Raw genomic sequence first — 21,042 nt, forward strand, 5'->3', positions numbered from 1 at the left:
AATTGGTATCAATGAGTTAATTTCTTACTGTAAATCTCTCATAGCTGCAAATCTTGAGGGGTGTTTTGAGGACAGATTCCGATCACAAGTTTCACAAATGGTAACAGGCATGAAAATATATGAAGCTGTCTACAAGCTGAACATACTGCACACAGATCCCTATTCCAAAAGGAAGAACTATAAACAAAAGACTACAACATACTATGAGGCTCACCAGAAGTTTCAACATGACATAAACAAAGAAAATCAAAAGGTACCAAGTCAAAAAGTTCATATTTTGAAATTAAAACTGCATCTAGCCTTCATTTCGGCACCCCTGTAGATGCTAATTGTGCACAGTTTACAATTAATGCACCTGTATCATATTTCCACAGGACCACCTACCATAGTTAAAACCATTGAAAAGCCAATGCTCATCTGCCAAGGCTCAGTCTCAGTGTCAGTCTCTGCACTGACACTGTACAGCCTTCGATTTTGTATACTGCACACAGATTAATCTCTCAAAAGACAGCATATAAGCAGTCCTCAAGTATTAAGAATTCACTGTCATAGTATTATTGTAATTGTGATTTTTCAGACAGAAAGATGTTAAAAAGAAAAAAAGATGAAAGCCTTCCACTTCATCTCAGCTGTCCATTGAAGACTAGGATGCCACTATTTAAAATACTTAGTATTAAGTAGTATTGTGATAAAACCACAACCATTACCAAGTTCTTTTTGTCATTAACTCCCCACCGTTTTCACAAATCAAATCCCTGGACTCCAAGTCAGATCCTCTCAGCGCCAGCCCCTGGATCCAGCACTCACATGCAGCAGCAGCGCCAACTTCCAAAGGTCCTTCCTTACTCCCGACTCCTGCAGTTTATCAGCATCATCACATGCCCCCGTGGTTTCTGCAAGTGTCCACCTCCTTTCCAACTAAGTCAACAACTGAAGCAGGAACCCAACAGAAAAGATTTCTGGGTCTCCCAGAAATCTATGCCCTATGCTGGACAAGGTCCTGGTGGAACAAACACAGGGGGGAAGCACAGAACTGCATCCCAGCCCAGGGGCTCAGCCACAGGCCAAAAACTCAGCACCCCATAAACCAAATCTTAGTCTGCATGAAGGAAGCTCATCAGTAACAACTGTGTCCTCTGATAGAAAGATCAGCTCACATGCTCCTTGCCTCGTTAAACTGAAAATTTTCTATTACTATCCAATACTGAACTATGAATACCTTTCTTACCGCAGATTAATTTGGAAATCAAGCCAGAAGATGTGCACCACTGATACCTCCTTATCCATTAAACAAGTCATATAAATTCTAAAACACATTTTTGTTTAAACTGCCATTTGTCTTCACTAAACAGCTTTTTATCCTGGGAAACACATATATATATGAAACCAGTTAAAATCTGTCCTAAACCTATAGAGGATTTCTAAGAAAGCTCCTGAGAACAATCTTCAAATTATTAATGTCAAACACCTCTATGTACACTGTGCAAATAGCATTTTCAATCAAGTCATGCAGCTAGAAAAAGTTTTGTGAATTTACAGATTTACACTTCTAATGGAGTTCACAGCTCCATAAGAGAATGATTCAATTTATCATGCTTGAAATAGTCTGCTCTTAAACAAACATGCATTCCCCTGCTAAAGTATATTGCAACGTCAAAAACAGTGCCTTGCAGGCAAAACTCCAATCTTGACAAATACATCTAACAACTGTACTTGATACAGGAAAGCACCAGGTGGCAAAATAAATGCAAACAGCCTCAAGATCAATAAACCTCAACCGAGATTTCCATATGGCCAACACATCAGTACAGGCACCTTATGGGACACCGCAGCAGCAAGAGAGAGAAGTGCAATTGCTTTAGTTTAGGGCTGTTCCACAGCTGGGAAGAAGCGCCGAGCTTCGGTCTGCAGAAGCGTGAAGGGAAATCTCAGCACTGAGAGCACCGGCAATAATTCCTGCAATTCAATGAGTTCTTGGAACAGCTGGGTAGAATCACACAGGGAATACACAAAGAGCATTAGGAGGCTATTTCTGACTCACATCATTAGCTCCATCTGCATTATTTTATACAGACTTATTTACTGAGCAACCTTCAACTAACACACGCATTCTCAGTATTTCACATACTGCCTGTAATTTTCCATATTAAACTTAAATTCAAATATCTAAAGTCAGAACATTAGAGATCTTTTCTTAGTTGACAGGCCATGAAAATCATTACTATTCATCAATGAAGAACAGCACACTTTCCCCAATCTTTTCCCTTTGGCACATCATCAGCCTGAGCTCATCATCAAGAGTTCAAATGCCTAAGTGCTTTGGGTTTGTTTCTCAGGGCTCAGCTGCAACCTGGGGTTCCCCACCACCCCCCAGGGCTTCACAGGTGACCTCAGCCTGCCGGGGCAGACTGAAGAAAGAAGTAGCAGCATTTCACTGGGTCAGAAGAGATTTCACCAATCTGCATTTGATCTTTATGTCTTTCTATAATATAGTGGGAAATTAAACATTTCAATACTTTAAATATTTAATATTTAAATATAAGCCATGGACTTTTCAGACAAGGGAGTACGACATTTTACTAGAGCTCAAACTGAAGCAAGGTTGAAATGCACTCACAAGAAGCAACGTGGGCTCAGTCACATTGAAATATAAAGTTCCTCTGATACAAGAGCTGCCACCCGACCTCTCTCCAGCACAAGTTCTCTGGAGTGAACAGCTAGAGAAGTCCTCTCCTCCTTTAACAAACTGAAAACAGCAACCAAAGAGCACTATTTATTCCTTTAAAAGAAAGAGGCCAAAAACAATGGAAATGGTGAAAGTTACTGTTGCTCCACTTACATAATTTTTACTCATTGAGCTACTATTGTATAGCTAAGCATATTCTAGAGTCAGAAAAGTAGGAAGTATCAAAAAGGTCCATAAAAGAAATGCTGTTTGCCACTGAGACTACGAGAATGAAATAGCTTGCATCATCCTAGACCACAGATATATAGACAGTTCAGACCCTGTTCAGTGTAAGTATTTCTAAGAGCAAACATTTGATCCAAAAGCCTAAACAGTAAATCTGCAACTTTGAAGGAAAAACAAAAAGTATATCAAAATTAAGTTAAACTGCATTTGCTATTTGCCTCTGTCCTGAAGAATATGTAGCTCTGAGGAGGAAAACACCTGCAGTTTCAGATTTAAGTTGATATTATTTTGGAGCTAAAGTAGATCACAAATTGGATCACTGGAGAAATTACAGCAGTCTACAGACCTTAAAACTACATGCATTCCCCACAGTGAAGAATAGGCTGCGCCTTCTTTTAATTACTACACCAGTATCTATTTGTTGATCTACCCTGACTAAACAACCAGGATACCAAGCAGTTCTACCAAAATATTTATAGGCAACAAACATTTGTTGCCAACAGTATAAAAGGTGCAAGTGAACTCATGGCGTATTTATTAAGGAAAATGTTGTTAAAGAACTACACTAAGTCTCAATTACTATGCCTGAGGAGTTCTGCAAGCCACACTTCCAAAGGACTGCAAGCTCATCTGAAGCCAGTTTTCTAATAGTGAGCATAATTAACAAACTACTTCAGCACAGATTTTCCCCTTCAACTTTGATTTATGGGGCAGGAAGCAAACAGATTTTCCCTCTGGTCTCCTCGACATTTGTCCCAAGTCCATAATCCTTAAAAACTAATTCTGCTTTAGCATACATACACTGTTGTCAACAGCTTATTCTTTCAGTCGTCCAATTAAACTGGAAGTTTCATAATTTCAAGAGAAAAATTTCAAGGTCTGGAAATAAACTTCTGATACCTCCTGCAGTCACTGGGTAATTTAAATATCAGGTTTCTCAGATGAAAACAATTTTGACAGCTCAAGTCTTTAGTAAAATTCATGTATGGATATGCATTAAAAATTAACAAGTTGTTACATACGCTTATGCTCTGTCATCATTTGTCTGCTTAAAATATGCAAGTAAATAAACTTACAAACTTGTATCTTAAACATTCCCTATTTTATTCCTTTCAGATATTCACAAAAATCCAGAGATAACAAAGAGTTTCTCTTACCAACAAGCAGTCCAGCAGCTGTCCCCTGCACTTGCTTTTGTTATCATCAGTTAGTGAGGCAGTTCTTAATAACCAAGACCCTATCTACAGGGGAAGTCCTGACAAATGAACTATTTTGTCTAAAATCTAAAAAAAGTCTCCAAGGGCTTTTCAAACTGTTATCAAAAGATTAACATATCAAAGAAAATTTGGCACTGCTTGGAATGCCTTTTTTTTCCCTCTTCCCTCCAGTGTGGCTGAACAATTACAGGACTGTGGCCGGGCTGGCGCGGAGGCTGCGCTTCCAGCATCAGCCGCCCGGTCCAGCTCCTTCTATTCAAACCACAAATGCCTCCCCGGGAGCCTGCCGGCAAATTCAGGTCTGTGCACGAGTCCTGATATTATCTGCCCGGCTAAAAGCATATATGCTTCTGGCCAAACCCTTCCTTGTATTTACAGCTGTTGCAAGTGAAGACAACAACATTCATTTTGAGGAGCTAACTGATGATAAAGGTGCCAGTTAAGAAATACATTTATTTCTCACTCTCAGCATTTTACAGTTTAGCACAGATCATAATGAAGCAATCACATATACCAAATCAGATCACATTTAGAGATCAAGTGCTACAAAGCTAAGAAAGGGACTTGGTCACTATTGAACACTGCAGAAACAAGGTACTTTCCTGTACAAGGATCCATCAGTGCTGCTTTGTTGGGAACACAAAGGGGCAAATGAAAAGATTTAGCAAGGCAGACAGGAAAAGTGAGAGACATGCATGAAAGAAGCCAAATTTAAAAGCCACCAACATGCAGACATGAATACGAGTCAATCTTCTCAGCTCCCTATGTCATCACTGCCATTAAATAAACCACGCACTGTAAAATTCTAGAGGAAGACAATAAGACAAAAAACCCCCAAATCTAAGTGACCTATCTAGAAAAAGATCATGATATAGATCAAATATGTATCACATTCCTGAAATCTGATCTAGTGTCTCACTAACTGACCAGTCTGGCTTTCCTGTGTCCAAAAGGATCCAATACATATCCTTCAAGGGCTACTGAAAGACTAAAAATCCTTATTTACAACAAATACATCCTCCATTAAGAAACAATTTACTGCTCTGCAGTTGGAAATCAAGTTTCTAAATAGTTTGATGTCATTACAAGTCTTCCAGATTTCTGAATTAAAAAATTTCTGGAACAGCCATTAACTGCAGATAGTGTCTGACGTATAGCCAATATCATCATCACCAGTATCCTGACTAGCTGTCAAAACACAGAAAAACCCTGGCTTGTTTTCAAACTAGAAAGTCAAACATTCTTTCAGTCACTCAGAAATTAAACACTTCTGCCCTTTAGAGCTGTACTTGCAATCTGTGACCACACCACAGAATCAGCCTCGCAAGGTACAGCTCCTCACACAGGCCACGTTCACCACAAGGTCATTCTTGTTCCAGTCTCACACCAGTCCCACACACAGATACCAGTCACCAAACAGTCCATTTTTTCCACACATTATGGTAAAGGTTTTTGGCATTTGTGCAATGGACCTACAGGAGGTAAGCAATCGCTTTACATACACAAAACACCAATTGATGCTCAATCTCCGCCACACCGTCAGCTATGACATTAAAAATTAAATACTCAAATTAGAAGAGCAGTAACAAGCCAGGAAGGGATATGAATGCATCTTCTCAGAAAGATGTTCTAGGTATAACTTAAGCAAATGTATTCTAGAAGAAACATACTGTTAAGTGGAGCTATAAAAATTGAAGGAAAAGTCTTATCAGCTATTACTACCTGAGCTTGCAGCTCCTGCCCATGCAAGCTGCCAATGAGTTCCACATACAATACCTGAAAAGCTGAATCTAAAACACTGACTTCATTTAAAATGTGCTGCACCAATAAATAAATGGACGAGGACACAAAGCTAAGAAGATGTAAGGATCAGAAAAAATAAAGATCAAAAATATTCAGGAGCACACTCTTCTCAAACAGTACCACATAACATGCTGCATTCTTTAAAAATCAATCACCAAAATAAAAGTAAACAGAATATTTCAAGCTTTCACGAGCTGAAATCAAAGCTTCTGCCTACAGTGCCTTGGACATAAGTCTCATATTTACTTTTCAGTTCTCCTCCTTTATGTAAGAGATCCTACTTCAGCAACTATAAAATTAATGTTCTGCTTCCTAAAATCTCTCCACTGGCCACTTTTGAGAAGATTGGCAGAACCTGCAGCCACTGAAAATGAAAAAAAGACCATTTTTAAATAGACTTGCAATTTGAAAAGCTAGGAGTTGATTTTAAATGCTATAAGAATGCCTTGCTAAAATCCACATTATGACATCTTGTCTTCAGTCTGTTATCAGGATTCGTCATCCCTCACTCATTAGTCTTAGTATCTCCTCAAACAAAAGAGTTTCCAAAGTTTCTTTTTATCAATTCTCACAGTCTTCAAGGACCTTCTGAACACATGAACACAAGTGTGCTTGTACTCAGCATTTTTACCACTGCAAGAGCGGTGAATGTCAGAGATGCAATTTCCACTTAGTCCCTAGCACCACAGCCAGGATTTGGGTGAGACGGGATAACGCTGCACCCTGGACTCAGAGGGATCCCTGTATCTGCAGCACAAGGCTGGAGGCTCCTTGCAGCACCTGGCAAGCCCGACACCATGCACAAGATGCCATCTTCACCTGTCCCCAAAACATAAAAGCCACCTCACTCAAAGTCCACTTCAAAACTGAAACAGATCACTTAATAGCCGATATAAAACTTAGCCAAAAGTCTGGGGATATCACACTTTTATGATAAAAAAAACCCAAAGGTTATAGCATTTTACTCCAACATACACTATCATGAGCTTACGTGTGTCCATTTAAATGTATTTGTAATGCTTCAGTATTATTTTAGCATACTAATATTTATTATAAATAAACATAAAAGATACTCTCCTTGAGAAGCACCTTCAATCTGAGATGCACCTTACGTGAATGGAAGTCATTGCCATTTACAGTTCTCCAGTAGCTTGCAGCTGAACCCTTAAATGCAAAGTTATCCACATAATGTACAATAAATGTTTGGATTAGACATACAAGCTGTAGGAACTATGGAAGTTCAAAAACCCTCCAGCTATATTTTTAAGGGAGTTAAGGTTATAATTTGTACCACAAACAAAGCTTAACACTTTAGTCAACTAACCAAGCTCTAACAATAAGAATGACATAATAGTTTAATGAATACATGGAAATTTTACAAGTACACGAGCTAAATTTTAACAAAGCCCTCTACTCAATACCTATTTTATCACTTCCCATCTTGGGCTTTCTGTTATAATACAAGCTTTTGTTTCTGTGTTTAGGCTTAAGGAAGACCATTGTATCCAACAATCACCAAACCAAAATTGTATTTACATTTGTAGAGTGTATTCTTTGTAAAGTATACTTTTTGCAGGCTGCAATAGCAATTGCAATGTTTATAGAAAACATGCTACATTAAGGAAAGATAATTCTACATCTAACAATAAACTCAGTATCACAATTCATCATGATAACAAAGTATTATAGCCAATACTATACTCAAAAACTACTTTCTAAGTGATCTTCAGATCATTATTTTCAGATCACTTAAATATTTGATATTAATGTAACAGCACATACACAAATTGAAGATGTGTCACAAGAGAATTTAGGAAAGCAGTCACTTGTATCAAGGACAACCAGTCAAGCGCTTCACCACCTAACATTCCTGGAGTCTCATTTATCTTACTTCAAGCAGCACAGATTTACGCTAATGAAAATTTGGAACTGATAATCAAGTGCCAAAAGTCAAAATTGCCCAAAGCTCATTCCCACTCTCTCAGGCACACAGAAACACAGTCTTTCCTTGTTTCCATTTTAGATTTCTGGATCTCCTACCTGGCTGCCATGAGGGAAAGGTCTGTTCCACAGTCAGGGAATCCAATACAGCATACATTTATTTTAGGTGCTTATTGTTTCTTTCCTCTCTTGGAAGAGTATACTAGACGTTTGGGTTAGAATTCACAGACTTTGACAAGAGGGACAATGAAATGTTTTATTTGTTGTTGGAAGAGAAAGTTGAACTGTTTCAAATACCTTGGGTACGGCGTGGTGCCATTACACCCAGCGCGAGGTTTCAATAGCTGAGCACTGAAGCTGTTTCCAAAAAGACATTCCTTTCTCACATGGGGCACGAACTTTACTCAGTCCTTCTATTTGATTAAATAACCAAGACTATTATGGTCAGATAATGGAGATGGCAAAGATGCCCCATCCCAGCACCAAGAAAACCGCCAGTACCCCAGTGGGGAACTGGGAGTCTGAAGACCCAGATCCAGCAACAATGGGTCCTTTCAAGGAAGCATTTCCCCTCAGGGGCCGTGCCAAGAGCCCAACCTTTCCTGTGTGGCTGCAGCCTTATTGTGTGATGTAGAGTATCTGCTTCCTGGGATATATTGGCTTTTGTAGTATGGATGCTCAGTGAAGGAGGCAATGACTTTTTTTCCTCTTCCTCTAAATTCTTGGAAAAATATTTTTGAGGTTAACATAAGAACATCTGAATCAAATTTCTCATTGCCTACAAGAAGATCAACAAGGACAACCAGACTAATCACAAGAGATGAACTTTCCTCTAAAGTTTAGACATTTAACTTATGTTTCCTCAAAAGCACGTATAGTTGGCATACAGCTGTCACTACAGCATAGTTAAGAGAACCAGTCATACTCATCATAAGTCAATCTGCTTTAGTGCCTTTACCTTCTTTCCCAGCATATGACTTAGTACCTTTTGTTGCTTTCAGCTGAACATCCTGAGATAAAGCAGCAGTATTTCTTCATGCTTCCTGAAGTCCTGATGTAAAACTCAGAATTTTCTTATAGTTTAACTATGTGACTGCTAAATACACACACATAGCACATCTTCCAGATTAACATCACCAAATTGTAATCACTTCTGAAAGTTTATTCTGTAAGATTAATACATGTAAACAGGTTAAATTTCAGCACTTAAACTTGGGTTTTCTAATGTTTACTAAAAGTATATTTATTAAGAAAGTTATGATAAATTGATACAGAGCCTTAAGTATGTAACACATTCACTTAAATCAGAAACACTTCAAGGAAAGAGCTCTTCTTGCATGCAACCAAACCACCAGTCAGCAGAAATACTATATATGACAGAAACTGCTAAAACTCTAAGTATCACGTAACAATGCTAAAAACTGAAGTTAAAAGGTTGCACAAAGGATTTAACACCATTTAAGATTTCAAGGAGGACAATTTATTTGCCCCAATCAAGTTCTAATATCTGAAACATCTGCAAACAAGTTCCATTCAGAGATTAGAATGCTGTGCAAGACTTTCTTCTTATGCACAGGAATTTATACAACCTGACAACTTAGCTCCTGAAAATTATTCATTTACTCTTGGAACTTCCATATGAGGTGAGACAAGAAAACCAAGGGGAAAAAGTTGCACTCTATGTAACACTCTACACAAACTGAAGTTTGACAAAGACAAGAGACCAGACATACCGGACTGTAACATTTAACTCAATTCCTCCATGCCTGTAATGTAAACTTTGGCCCATGTCCATCTAGTCACTATGTCCCAGTCATTCAGAAGTGTCCTATAAACCCAGAAGAGCTTTTGCAATTGGCAAATGGTTATCCCTCAGAGAAGGACTTGTGCAATCTGTGAAATTAAACAAACTCACAGCAGCCTGCTACAATACTTTCCATCACTGCCTTAAGCAGCTCATTCTAAACGATACTTTGCAGCACTTGTGTATCTCTTGGGAATGATCTCCAAAGCATCAACAGTGAGAGACATCTTCCGCGTGAGAGATTTGACTGCAAAAATCTGACACACGATCTTCTTTTAACTGCTGCAATCTTCTCAGCACTGCTGACAGTCAGTAAAGGTCTTCAAACTTGCTTCTTCCAATTAGCATTCTCTTTTGGCTATCACTCTATTTATAGTTAATTGTTATCCTGCACACTTCTCTAAAAGGAGTTCTCCTTTAATATATGTCTACAGCAATATTTATGACTGCATTTTAGCTAACATTTTTATTTTTTTTTCTTTCCTAGCCTATAAACTTTTTTATACCTGTACTAAGAGCATCTGTCTTCTCTGCCTTGAGGAAAGCTACTTTTCTTAAAACCAAGACTAAAATGTTGCAAGTGCATTAAAGTATCAAGGAAGACTCTTTCCTGAAGCATTGACCTCACTAACTGAAACATCAGGACTATCTAGCCAAATATTCAGACGTAGCCTCTTCTTAGATACCTCTTCTCCAGATGCTCCACTCAGATTTCCCCCTCCTGACTTTTTTTTACATAAATATTAGGTGAAAACAGAGCACTGATAAGGACTGCCAAGATCCTCCACATACATTAAATGCTTAAGTAGCTTTTACTCTGTACCCTTTCAATGAAAATAACCAAAGAATAGAAAGCCTGGCTGAAGGCTAATAGAGCAACAAAATAACAGTCCCCAAAAGGTCAGACGAAATGTGCACTGGCCCAGCATCCAGAAGAGCAGCTGTCAAGGAGCCATCATGAGTAGAGTTGTACAACGATACTGCCCAGTAGACTCTCTCCAATCCCCCTGACCTGCAGTTCAAGAGCTTTGTTGGCCAAATACCATATCGTCTTATTTAATACTAAATGGATTTTATTTTTATTATTATTTTGGGGCACATTTTAAGTATGCCAAAATCCTGCAGCAAAGAATTCCTGAGTTCACAGGGAAGGATGCTTTTTTCCTTATTTTTACCCTCCATCTACTAGTTGCAGCTGAAGTTTCCTACTTCTTGTATTTGAAGGGGCAGAGAAGTCATACCTTATTTACTCCCTCCCTGTCACCTGTGACTCTTTTATAAACTGTTTTATCTTCCACCTTCCATTCTCCATGCAGAAATGACCAACAGCTTCCCTTACAGAGGTCATTCCATACTCCTGAACATCTATGTCAACATCTTTCACGGATCTGCAATGCACCTTTCTTACAATGTCTCATCCGCCATAAGAATTTACACACAGCCAACTAACACTACAAATAAATCAGAAAACAGTACAGTACACAATAGCTAATTAAGATTGGTTAGAAACCATTTTTCAAGAACACAAGTGTCTGTTTGCTCTCATACATACTCAGTCTCTACAGGTAAGGAGAAGTCACATGTTCCAATAAACACCTGCCGGTTACACAAAGTGCTGATGTTAAAAAAGTCATATATGAAATAGAAGCATTAAATATCATTATGTATGTTCCAAAAAAAAATATATTCTATGTGGACATGGTTCTGGACAACTGGCTCTAGGTGGCTCTGCTTGAGTAGGGGAGCTGGTGCCTTCCAACCTCAATGATCCTGCAATTCCACTTACCACACCCAGGACATTTTCATAAAAGAAGATCCAAGCAATGATGGCTCACAAGATTTAAAACGAAGATTTGAATGACTTTCATAAATAATCAAGGAATTGAACTGGCCATTACATAGGCACTAAATTCCTCATCAAGTCCCAGATCACTGAAACATCTCTGGAAGATGAGAAGATGATGAGCATGAGTCTTTCTGGATTTCTGCTTCCCAGGATGAAATTAACACTGCTATTCCAGATGGTGTCACAGCATCCAAATCCCCACCCCTGACTGACACTTCAACCCCACAGTAAAGGGAACAAGCGCAGAGCACAGAATATATCTGAGAACATTTCAAACACTAAGTAAGATGCCGTTTTTTTTTAGCCGGACTTTCTACATAAAGGGGATGGACATTCACAGTTTATGTAGAAGTGACCACAGGGCAGCTCTGTCAAAGTTCACACCTCACGCTGAAGTTTTAGCTGGATCATAAGGCTTAAGCATAAACCAAACCCCTTGTAGAGGCCCTACAGAGTCCTTAGATTTGGATGCTTCTTACAGAAACTACAGCAGAGCAGCCTGATTCCATGTGCAGTAGGCTTTATTCAAGATACCTAACAAACCATTGTGATTAATACAGTTAGAAATCCACACGTGCAACTTTCTGACAGACATTAACTTAACTCTCATCTTACCTGCAAAAACACCAGCCACCTCAGAGTTCTTAAAAATGCCTTTATCTATGAAGGTAGTACAAAAGAACTTGGGAAAGACCCAATTTAAATGCTGTTAAAACTCACTGTATGAATATGCGATTTTTTTTCTCCTTGGCCACAGCACTCAGGAAGGGAAATCTACAAGCAACTGCTTTATCTGAATAAAAGCTAAACAATCAAAAAGGTTTTGAAACAGACTGAAGCTCTGAACACCAGCTTATTTCTATGAAACATTAAGAAGAGAATCAGCCAGAAGTTACTGTACTTTTACTATCTTTCAGGTTGATGTCACAGGTATCAATCCCATTTTCATAACTGTATTTAATAAATACATTACCAGACTTTAAAAATTAAGAAATATTAATTTAGCTAAAATCAAAATTAGCATCTAAGGAACAAGGAAGTTCCCTGATGGAGGAAAACAGATATGAAACACACACTTCAGCAATCTAGCAGAGATAAGATGGGAGGATACAGTGAAACACCATGCAGATGATTCACCACCAAATACTGCCCCTTGAACTTACCAAACTCAGCTGCCTAGGTATAGCTCAATGTCCACAATATCAAAAATTTCAGTCTCCAAGACAAATGAGCTTTACAAAAGGTGAACTACTTCCACTTAGCAGTAAGTCGACAGAAAGCATTTTCCCAGGGCGCACACCAAAGTATGCACAACCTCATACAGCTTCATAGCAGCACAATTACTGTCCAACTACAGGCTGCGTAGGTTCTCCTTACACACCTAGCAACATTCCAGGTAACTACTGCTACCTGACTTCAGCTGGACAGACAATTACGGCAGTTAACATACTATTGCTTCCCAGAAATTAATGCCATAGGAGGATAACAGCACATAGAAGAAAATGCGGCACTCTACATTTGTTGCACATGTGAGATGCAGACTAGGCAAATCCTAATCACTTGCACTGAAACATGAACAAAACACTCTGATCATTCTACCAATGGAGTTATGTGGGCCAATCTCCAGCAAAGAGACAGCAGCAGTTAAACACACCAGATCATCACTACTGAAATGACTACAGGCTAAGAACTGGTGTTACAAATGCTACTAGCATACTAGCACCAGCTCGAGGCACAAGCAACCTTTGTAACACACACTCAGAACGTAATTACATCAACAGTCTCACTACTGACAAAAGCAGTGTCCCTGGGGAAGGGATGTTGCTGGAAAAAAGGAAGGGTGACACAGGGAAGAGTGCTACAAGGATACCTACACTTGCATGCTACACAGTAAGGACTGTCAAGCTGACAAGATTATAAGTCATTTTTACTGTGCTCCCCGGATACAAAAGGTGTACAATTTGTGTCGTAAAACACTAAGTGTGTTCCTACATTTTCGCCTGTTCATTACTTTTGCAAAGGTATTTCTGCTGGAAAAGACATGCATGGTCATAAGTAAATGCAATTTATTTTGTAAACAAAAAAATAAAATTTGTAGATGAATTAACGAAACTTAGGATATCACGAGCCTGAGCACACCTTCAATCAATAGTGGCTGCACAACAGTGGTTTTCCAAGCACTTCTGATTGCTCGGAGACATGACATCTGCCTCTGCTCCAGACACGCACCCTTCACCCATGGCTTGATCTCAGCCAAGCACCAGATAACTGCTGCAGCAATACAACTGTACAGAATGACAAACAGGCAGAAGCTGTGTTTCATGCATACACTGCTGGCAGTTAAAGTCTGGCTATCCAAACCAGAGTCAAAACCATTACTCTTTTTCACACCACAGGTCTTCCATACTGCCAGTATTAATGCTCAGCGGATTGCCTCCTGCAATAAAGCATGGCTATGATGCAGGTGAGTAATGTCAAAACCCTCTCTTGAAATACTACTTAACTTTTTTGAGGTCCTTACCAAAGGGACCAACTGAAGACAGAGTTAATCCAAAGAATGCACTCTGCAAGACTGCACATTTGACAGCCCTTTCATGTTCCTGTTTGAATTACCAGTTGGTGTGAAAATAACTTCTTGCTGGCTTGTCAGATCTGGAGTACTACTATATTGACAGAAGCACCAGCTTTAGACAGCAGCACCCTCAGTCAAAGACTGCTCAAGCCAGTGGAACAACCCTTTAAATTCACTGGGCTTTGGATGAAGTCTTTACCACTTAGTGATGATGGCAGATATGCTAAGATTCCTCCACTCCTTTAAGATAAAAAAGTTCCTCTGTTTGAGAAACAGGGGTAAGAAAAACACTCTCTCTGCTCAGACAAAAGAATTATCTAGCAATTCAGCAGCAATAGGACTTTTGGGAAATTCATCTGTTCCCGGAAGCTACACAGTCCCATAAATACTGTTATGGGTTGGAGGCAAAGACAGGGAGGTAACGCAACATAACTGCCACCACACCATAAAATCTCAATATTGAAGGTCAACCCTTACCTGTATCACTGAATTTTCAGCTCCTGCTATCTACTACTGCATTAAACGTATCCTCCAGAAGATAAGCTCTTGCCAGCATTGTATCTAAACACTGTGGCAGATCTAAAAGGCCACAGTTCATAAGGGAAACTGTACTTTTCTTCATTGATTTGGAGACATGGTATGACAGCAAAATTACACAGGATTAATTGCAATGTTTCCACACATTCCAGTTATCTTACAAATCAATCACTGAAACAGAAGGAATAGTTGAATCCTTTGTTTTGTCCTGCAGTCTACTGCAGACAATCAAAAGCAATTACAAGAGTGCCAGATAATGATAAAATAGCAAAATACAATTGCAAATGGCTAAATTCAGAGTTGGACTTTCCACTTTGAAATCTGTCCATCTCACTTAGATTCCTTGTACTGGTGAATATACCAAAGTATGTGTCCTTCAAAAAGATCTTCAAAGACAAAGGTGGACCTTTCTAAGTATGGACTAGAAGCATTAGGATTACCATCTCAGTCTAAAGTACTAATTTGAAGCTACTAAAACTAGTAAAATGACTGAAAATTCCTCAGTGCTCTGCTACACTGAAGTTACACATGCATTATCGAACGTCCACCATGGAAGTTTCCAACATCTCAACAGCACAAGAAAATTTGTTCCATTTGCAGGAATCAGCATCCCAGAGAAGCAATTAACATCTGGACCACATGTTTCCAGACCAATACAAGCACCACAGTCTGGCCATTTGAACCTGTGCAAGGTCTGAACTCACATGAAGTGACCCAGTGAAGAATCCTGTGTACTTCCCCCTCCTTGGCCCAAACTTGACACAAACTAAAACTAGAACCCTATAAAATGGGATAAAAGGAACATCAATAGCAGTCCTTCTCAACACATGAACTTGTTCTTAATGGCCATCAATAACAGACTTCCTTAAGTACCATTTGTACTGTGAGAAAGTTAAAAGCCTAATCGGTGTTTTCCTTGAGGAAACTTAATCCCATTTAAAACTGCCCATCATGGTCATTGAAAACAGCACTTCCTTCTTGCAAATCTTTTAAATACTTGAAATTTCTTACAGTTGCCTTAACCTCTTCATCTCTTGCCAAAATAACTCTGATTTTCTTCCACCTTTATGAAGTTGTTTCCTCGAACTGTGATCATTTGCATTTCTCTCCTCTGAACTCTTTCCAAGTGGTCCAAATTCTTCTTGAATTCTGGCACCCAAAACAGATGCTGTCTCCACACTGACAGCAAATAACACTGATGGATTAAAACTTCACATCTCACAGACAACACTCCCATTTAAACATCCCAACAAGATAGTTGCCTTTTCTGCAGACGGCATGACACTGACTCACGTTCAACTTGTGATCCAGCACACCCCCAGGTCCTTTTTCTAGTACCTAACCACTTACTCCTCACACTGCATTTGCACAGCTGACAATTCCTGCCTAAGTACAGTCCTCTGCATTTGTCCCTACTGAATGTCATCCTATTTGCAGGTCATTTTGAACTCTCATCATGTCCTCCAACACAAAGTCCCTGAGAATTTAATAAGCTCATTTAATCAGCCAGTTGACTGACGCTTTCATTAAAGGCAACTGTGCCCAGGACAGAACCCTTCAACATAACCTCTCATTTCAACACTGAATCATTAATTACTGTTCTCCGAATAGAACCATCTACCCAATTTTGTATGCTTCCTAGACTACTTTCCCAGATGATGTCTCCATTTACTTCTGAGGCCATTAAAATGTGGGAAATCTTATTAAATAAATCAATCAATCACCAGGAGACAAAACCTCCACTGCTTCTGCCACAGCCACAATGTCTTCTGCTCTGCGGTAAAACGGTATTTGACTTTGGACAAAATTAGTTTTCCCACAAATCAGTTCATGCTGTTATTCTTCTTGTAGTTATCTTCCAAGCGCTTGAAAATAGAATGTTTGCTTATTAGCCTCAGCTGATGGAAAAAACTGAGATAAAGGGATCTGTCAGACTTCAACTCTTCTTCCTTAGCTTTCTTCCATTACAACTCTCTGAAGACTCATCCTTTGGCAGTCTTCTAGTACTTCTGAGTATTTCTAGATAATGATTTTGCATTTTTGAGCTGTTTTGAGAATCACACAGTGAAGCTTATCAGGACCAGCTGACACAGGAATATTTAGCAGAAGCATGCTCTGGTGTAATACACTACCTTGTCACAAGTATTAATAAGATAAAGCACTTGCATGACACTATGTTAGAGAAGCAAAACAGGCTTTAAGGACTTTAAATGTTCCACACCTTCTGTAGACATACATGTTCTCCACTGAATCAAGAGAGACACGTCCCAATCTTCCTCCTGCTATTAACATTCTTCCGCAGGAACCTTGCTTTTATGCCTCCTGCTAGTTGCAATTCCGTTTGCACTTCGGCCTTTCCATTATCTGCCTCCATTATTCTTTTATACGTGTTCTTCGTAATGTCACTTACTTTCACGCTTTACATATATTTTTTCTTGCATCCATAGTCAGTAAAAGCTTGTAATATAAGCTGGTCTTAGTTACTTTATTTCTCAAAAGCCTTCCCATTTTGCTGTTCTGTCTCCCACCTTGTACAAGGACCACAAGCTCTGATTTCACAGCCACTAACATTTATCACCTTTCATTTTGAAATCCTCTAGCTAAAACAAAATTATAAAAAGAAGAATAAAAGAAGTTGCCATTTTTCTTGCTGTATGTACCTTCTAAGCTGAAAATGTCACCATCACTTAACTTTGATAAAGGTCAAAAAAGAAAGAGTTGAAGATTTTGAAGGATGGTCTTTTAGTCTTAAATACCACATAAAATCTCAATCCAACTAAAGAAGTAATAGACTTGCTATCATTTCCAGCACCTCTTCCAAAGAGCAGCTTTAAGATGAATGATGCAATGCCACAATTCTAATAAACCAAAACCACAAAAAAAAGGGCTAAATTCTTTCAAAGAAAAAATAAACAATGAAGAGAAAGATAATAGAGGACAAATGAAAAATACAGCTAATTCTGGTAGGATTGACGGGACTACTAACACTACGATTCCCCACTCTTCAGAGCAAGCAGCTGGACTCCATGACCACGGAGACCCCTTCCAAATCCCACCCCATGCACAGCACTCCATGCAGATGGTGCTGAAAATACAGATTTTAGAAAAGGAGCAGCAACATACAGCACTTCAGACTTTTGTGCAGACCACATCCATAACTCCTGAACAGTAACTATGAACCACCTATCCTTTTTTATTTTAGTCTGCCTTTCAGCTACAAAGATGAAAGTTTACACTGTATTTCAATCAGGAATAAAAGTGTCAGACTTGAAGTCTAACTACAGTTTACTATAAACTGAACTTTTGTTCTCTGCTAAGTAGATTATTTAACAAAGGAAGTAGCTTTTTTATGAATGAAAACTATTTTTAGCTCACTGTCTACCAGTGAAAGGGACTAACACTTTAGCATTACTGTTATCTAGAATATTTTTTAAATCTCTAATTGGGAAATTAGGATTTTTGACCTAGATTTGTTTTGTACAAACTCTCCCATGCTGAACAACACCAGATTCAAGCACTAGTCAGAATGGTGGGGGTTTTCATCCACTGAAAGAACACAAAACCTACTAATTTGCACAATACCATGCCTACAGACCAGAAGTACTTAACCATACCAGATGCCATGCTGTGGAGACCAGTAACGCCTGCCCAAAAAAGCATACACTTACATACACACTCAGTTCTCCAACACAAGTCTTTAAGCCATTCAAAATATGAGTCTAAATGTACACTGAAGAAGCACATATTTTTATGTTACGCTGATAATGTTTGGGCACTGATAAACCAAAATCGAAAGATTCTTAAAATTCCCAAAACTCAGGGATCTGGAAGAATTAACTTTATTTCACAAGGTATTAAAGGAATGCAAGCTCCTCCTTCCACACCAGCTACCTTCAGGTTCACAATAGACAGGCATTTAGGGAAGAAAGCATCAGAATAGTTCTCCTTGGCCCCTCTTAAAGATGATTAAGTGTACAACTCAGATGGTTTTCACACCAGAAGTAATAATTCCTACAACAGACCTTGCACAAGCTAAGTCACTGTTTTTATTTTACAGAAATAAAGCAAATAGTTCCTTTCCAGAAAAAGGAGTGCAATGGTCAAGATGCTTAACAAAAACCTGGCCTTTCCACATCAGCTCCCAGTACAGATTTCCTCTATGACCTGGGCAACCCACTTGAACTTGGCTGTAACAACAGAAAGGTATTTTACTCCCACAGAATAAATGGAATTTGTCTCCATAACACTGAAAACCTGTGTCTTGTCAACTGTTTTATACTCCACACAGAAGACAGTGGGAATACTACCTCCTTGAAGCAAATGAGAAAAATTAATCTTAGGGCTTCGTGTCAATACCATTTTTAAATTTCTTTTTTAAAATAATTTATTAGGATGACGGCAAAACAGCTTGTCTGAAGCACTATGCCTGTCACATGGCACACTAGCAGAAAAAGACTGAATCACAATGTTTCTCAATCACACTCCACCATGACGCAACTTCCCTCCCTGCTGGGCAATCCCCACACTCCCCCACCAGGCCCAGCACGCTGCCTGAGCAGGCAGCTGGGACCTCTCATCCCTCTCTCTGCAGATTTGGGATGAATTAGTGCCTGTCCAAGTCATGAAGACCTTCACAGAGGAGAAAGAAATGAATGAAATACAATTACAGGACCAGACACTTGATTCTAGAAGACAACTAACAAGAAAATTAAGGGGTGAGAGCATAATGAGCTCCAAGTCTAGAAAGCACCACTGGGAATGTAGCAAGTGGAGCACTCTGAGCTTCTGGAAGGTGCACAGGAAGGCGGCACCTGTTGCCCACTGGTTCCACTGGAGACAGTGCCTGCAGAACTGCTCAGATCCCCTGTGCTGTTTTCTCCTCCTTGTAGCACCGACAGTCAGCTTTGGCCAAAACCAAAGTTAACAAGATCTCTCTTACCCGTTTTCTGAAGTACTTCAAAAGCTGAGTACTCTGGAGCGCATCAGTCTCCCCTAGCTGACCTAGGCACTCACACTTGGACCACTCCACACTGCCAGACATCAGTGTTTTTCCTCACAGGTGACTACACCAACAACACACAGCATTTTTATTTCACCAAGTCATCTCAATGATAACTTCCTGACTTCCAAGAAGTGTAAGTCAGTACCCAAAAATTTCCAAGTCAATTACACAGTTCAAAGTTTACATAGTACATCTTCTTTAGATTTAGACTTCCTGAAGTTATATTTGCAATCAGCCAACAAGAAAAAGCAGCTTACAAAACTAGCAGTATGTAGCCCTTACTGTCACACTACATATCAATACAAACACTTCCACAGTGTACCTGCAGTCAAGATCTATTGCTGTCATCAGTGACAGTAAGTTGATGGCCTGACTTACACGACAGAGTATATTTAAACAATGCCCAAAAAAAGCTGTTTCTCCACAGGTTCAAGAAAAGCAATATTCTCCAGCAGATAATACAGCATTGTACAAAAGCCAGTTTTACTTTAATAAAAGGCAAATATAGAAACTCTTTCAGATACAAAGGAACTGATGGCAGAAAAATATAGCTAACCTGTCTGAAGAGCCAGTGTGTGGACAAATCTCATACATACAACGGCTGAATCACCTACAATTAAAAAAAAAATACAGTCACAAGAAAGAATAGGCTAAATGAAACTTAATCTTAACTGCTCCAACTAAAAAAAATACCATACAGTTCCAGGGAGTGCACCCAGCAAAGAAAACACATGAGCAAATTCTAAAACTGAAAGAAGTTTCTCAGCAAGCTCAGATGAAGAGGAAGCAGTTGGTGCAGTCAGGCAACTATGAGCGCTCACATTAGAGCAGTTTGGAGTTAACCATCTCCCGCTGCTGCAGGCTACACTATCTCTGCTGAGGGAGGCAGCAACTTCTTGAACAGCTCCAGAAGCTGCCTCCAACCACAGCACCTGCAGGGAGGGACACACAGCTCCCCCTGGGCAAGCCACTGCAAGCTCTTAGAGCCAGCACTGCAGATACCCAAGTTCCTCAAACATCACTTCAGTTTCAACCCTGTGCCTAATTCACCTAGCAGTTGTTTAGCCCCGAGGAAGCACAAACAGGCCTGCTCTCTGGGATGAAGCCGTGGCTGTCAGAGGTGCCTGCAGTGCAACCACCATCTTCGCAGCTCAGCTGACAGACAAGTGCTCTGCAGCCTCTGCCCGGCTGACAAGCACGAGGCGCATTGAGTCCTCGCCTTGTACTTTGGTACAGGGTCACTGACACGTCCCGCTGACCCCACCGCTACCGAACACCCTGGCATGTGCTCAGCAGCGAGACGCTTTATGCACCGCGTCTGGTAACCGCGTCCCGCGGACAGAACCAGAAGCTGGGCGGAGCACACGGAAGCAGCCGCACTGCTGCTGGAGGTGCCGCCGGGAGCCCCG

General features: G+C 39.7%; 1 protein-coding gene across 2 annotated transcripts in view; it reads right to left on the reverse strand.

Moving 5' to 3' along the window:
• Nucleotides 1-20,480, reverse strand: part of ATP13A3 (ATPase 13A3) — a gene marked incomplete at both ends in the record, with an annotated part of 55,246 nt that extends 34,766 nt beyond the window's left edge. The window contains one exon of one of the 2 annotated variants that reach the window (XM_080349745.1): nt 20,190-20,480. In XM_080349745.1, the coding sequence (XP_080205871.1) occupies nt 20,190-20,227 (38 nt within the window). Of the gene's footprint in view, nt 1-4,068; nt 4,116-20,189 lie in introns of those variants that run through there. The other variant, XM_080349744.1, reaches the window with a different exon arrangement.
• Between the last annotated feature and the right edge of the window lie 562 nt (nt 20,481-21,042).

This window comes from Nesoenas mayeri (genome assembly GCF_963082525.1).
Source record: "Nesoenas mayeri genome assembly, chromosome: 9".
NCBI lineage: Eukaryota > Metazoa > Chordata > Aves > Columbiformes > Columbidae > Nesoenas > Nesoenas mayeri.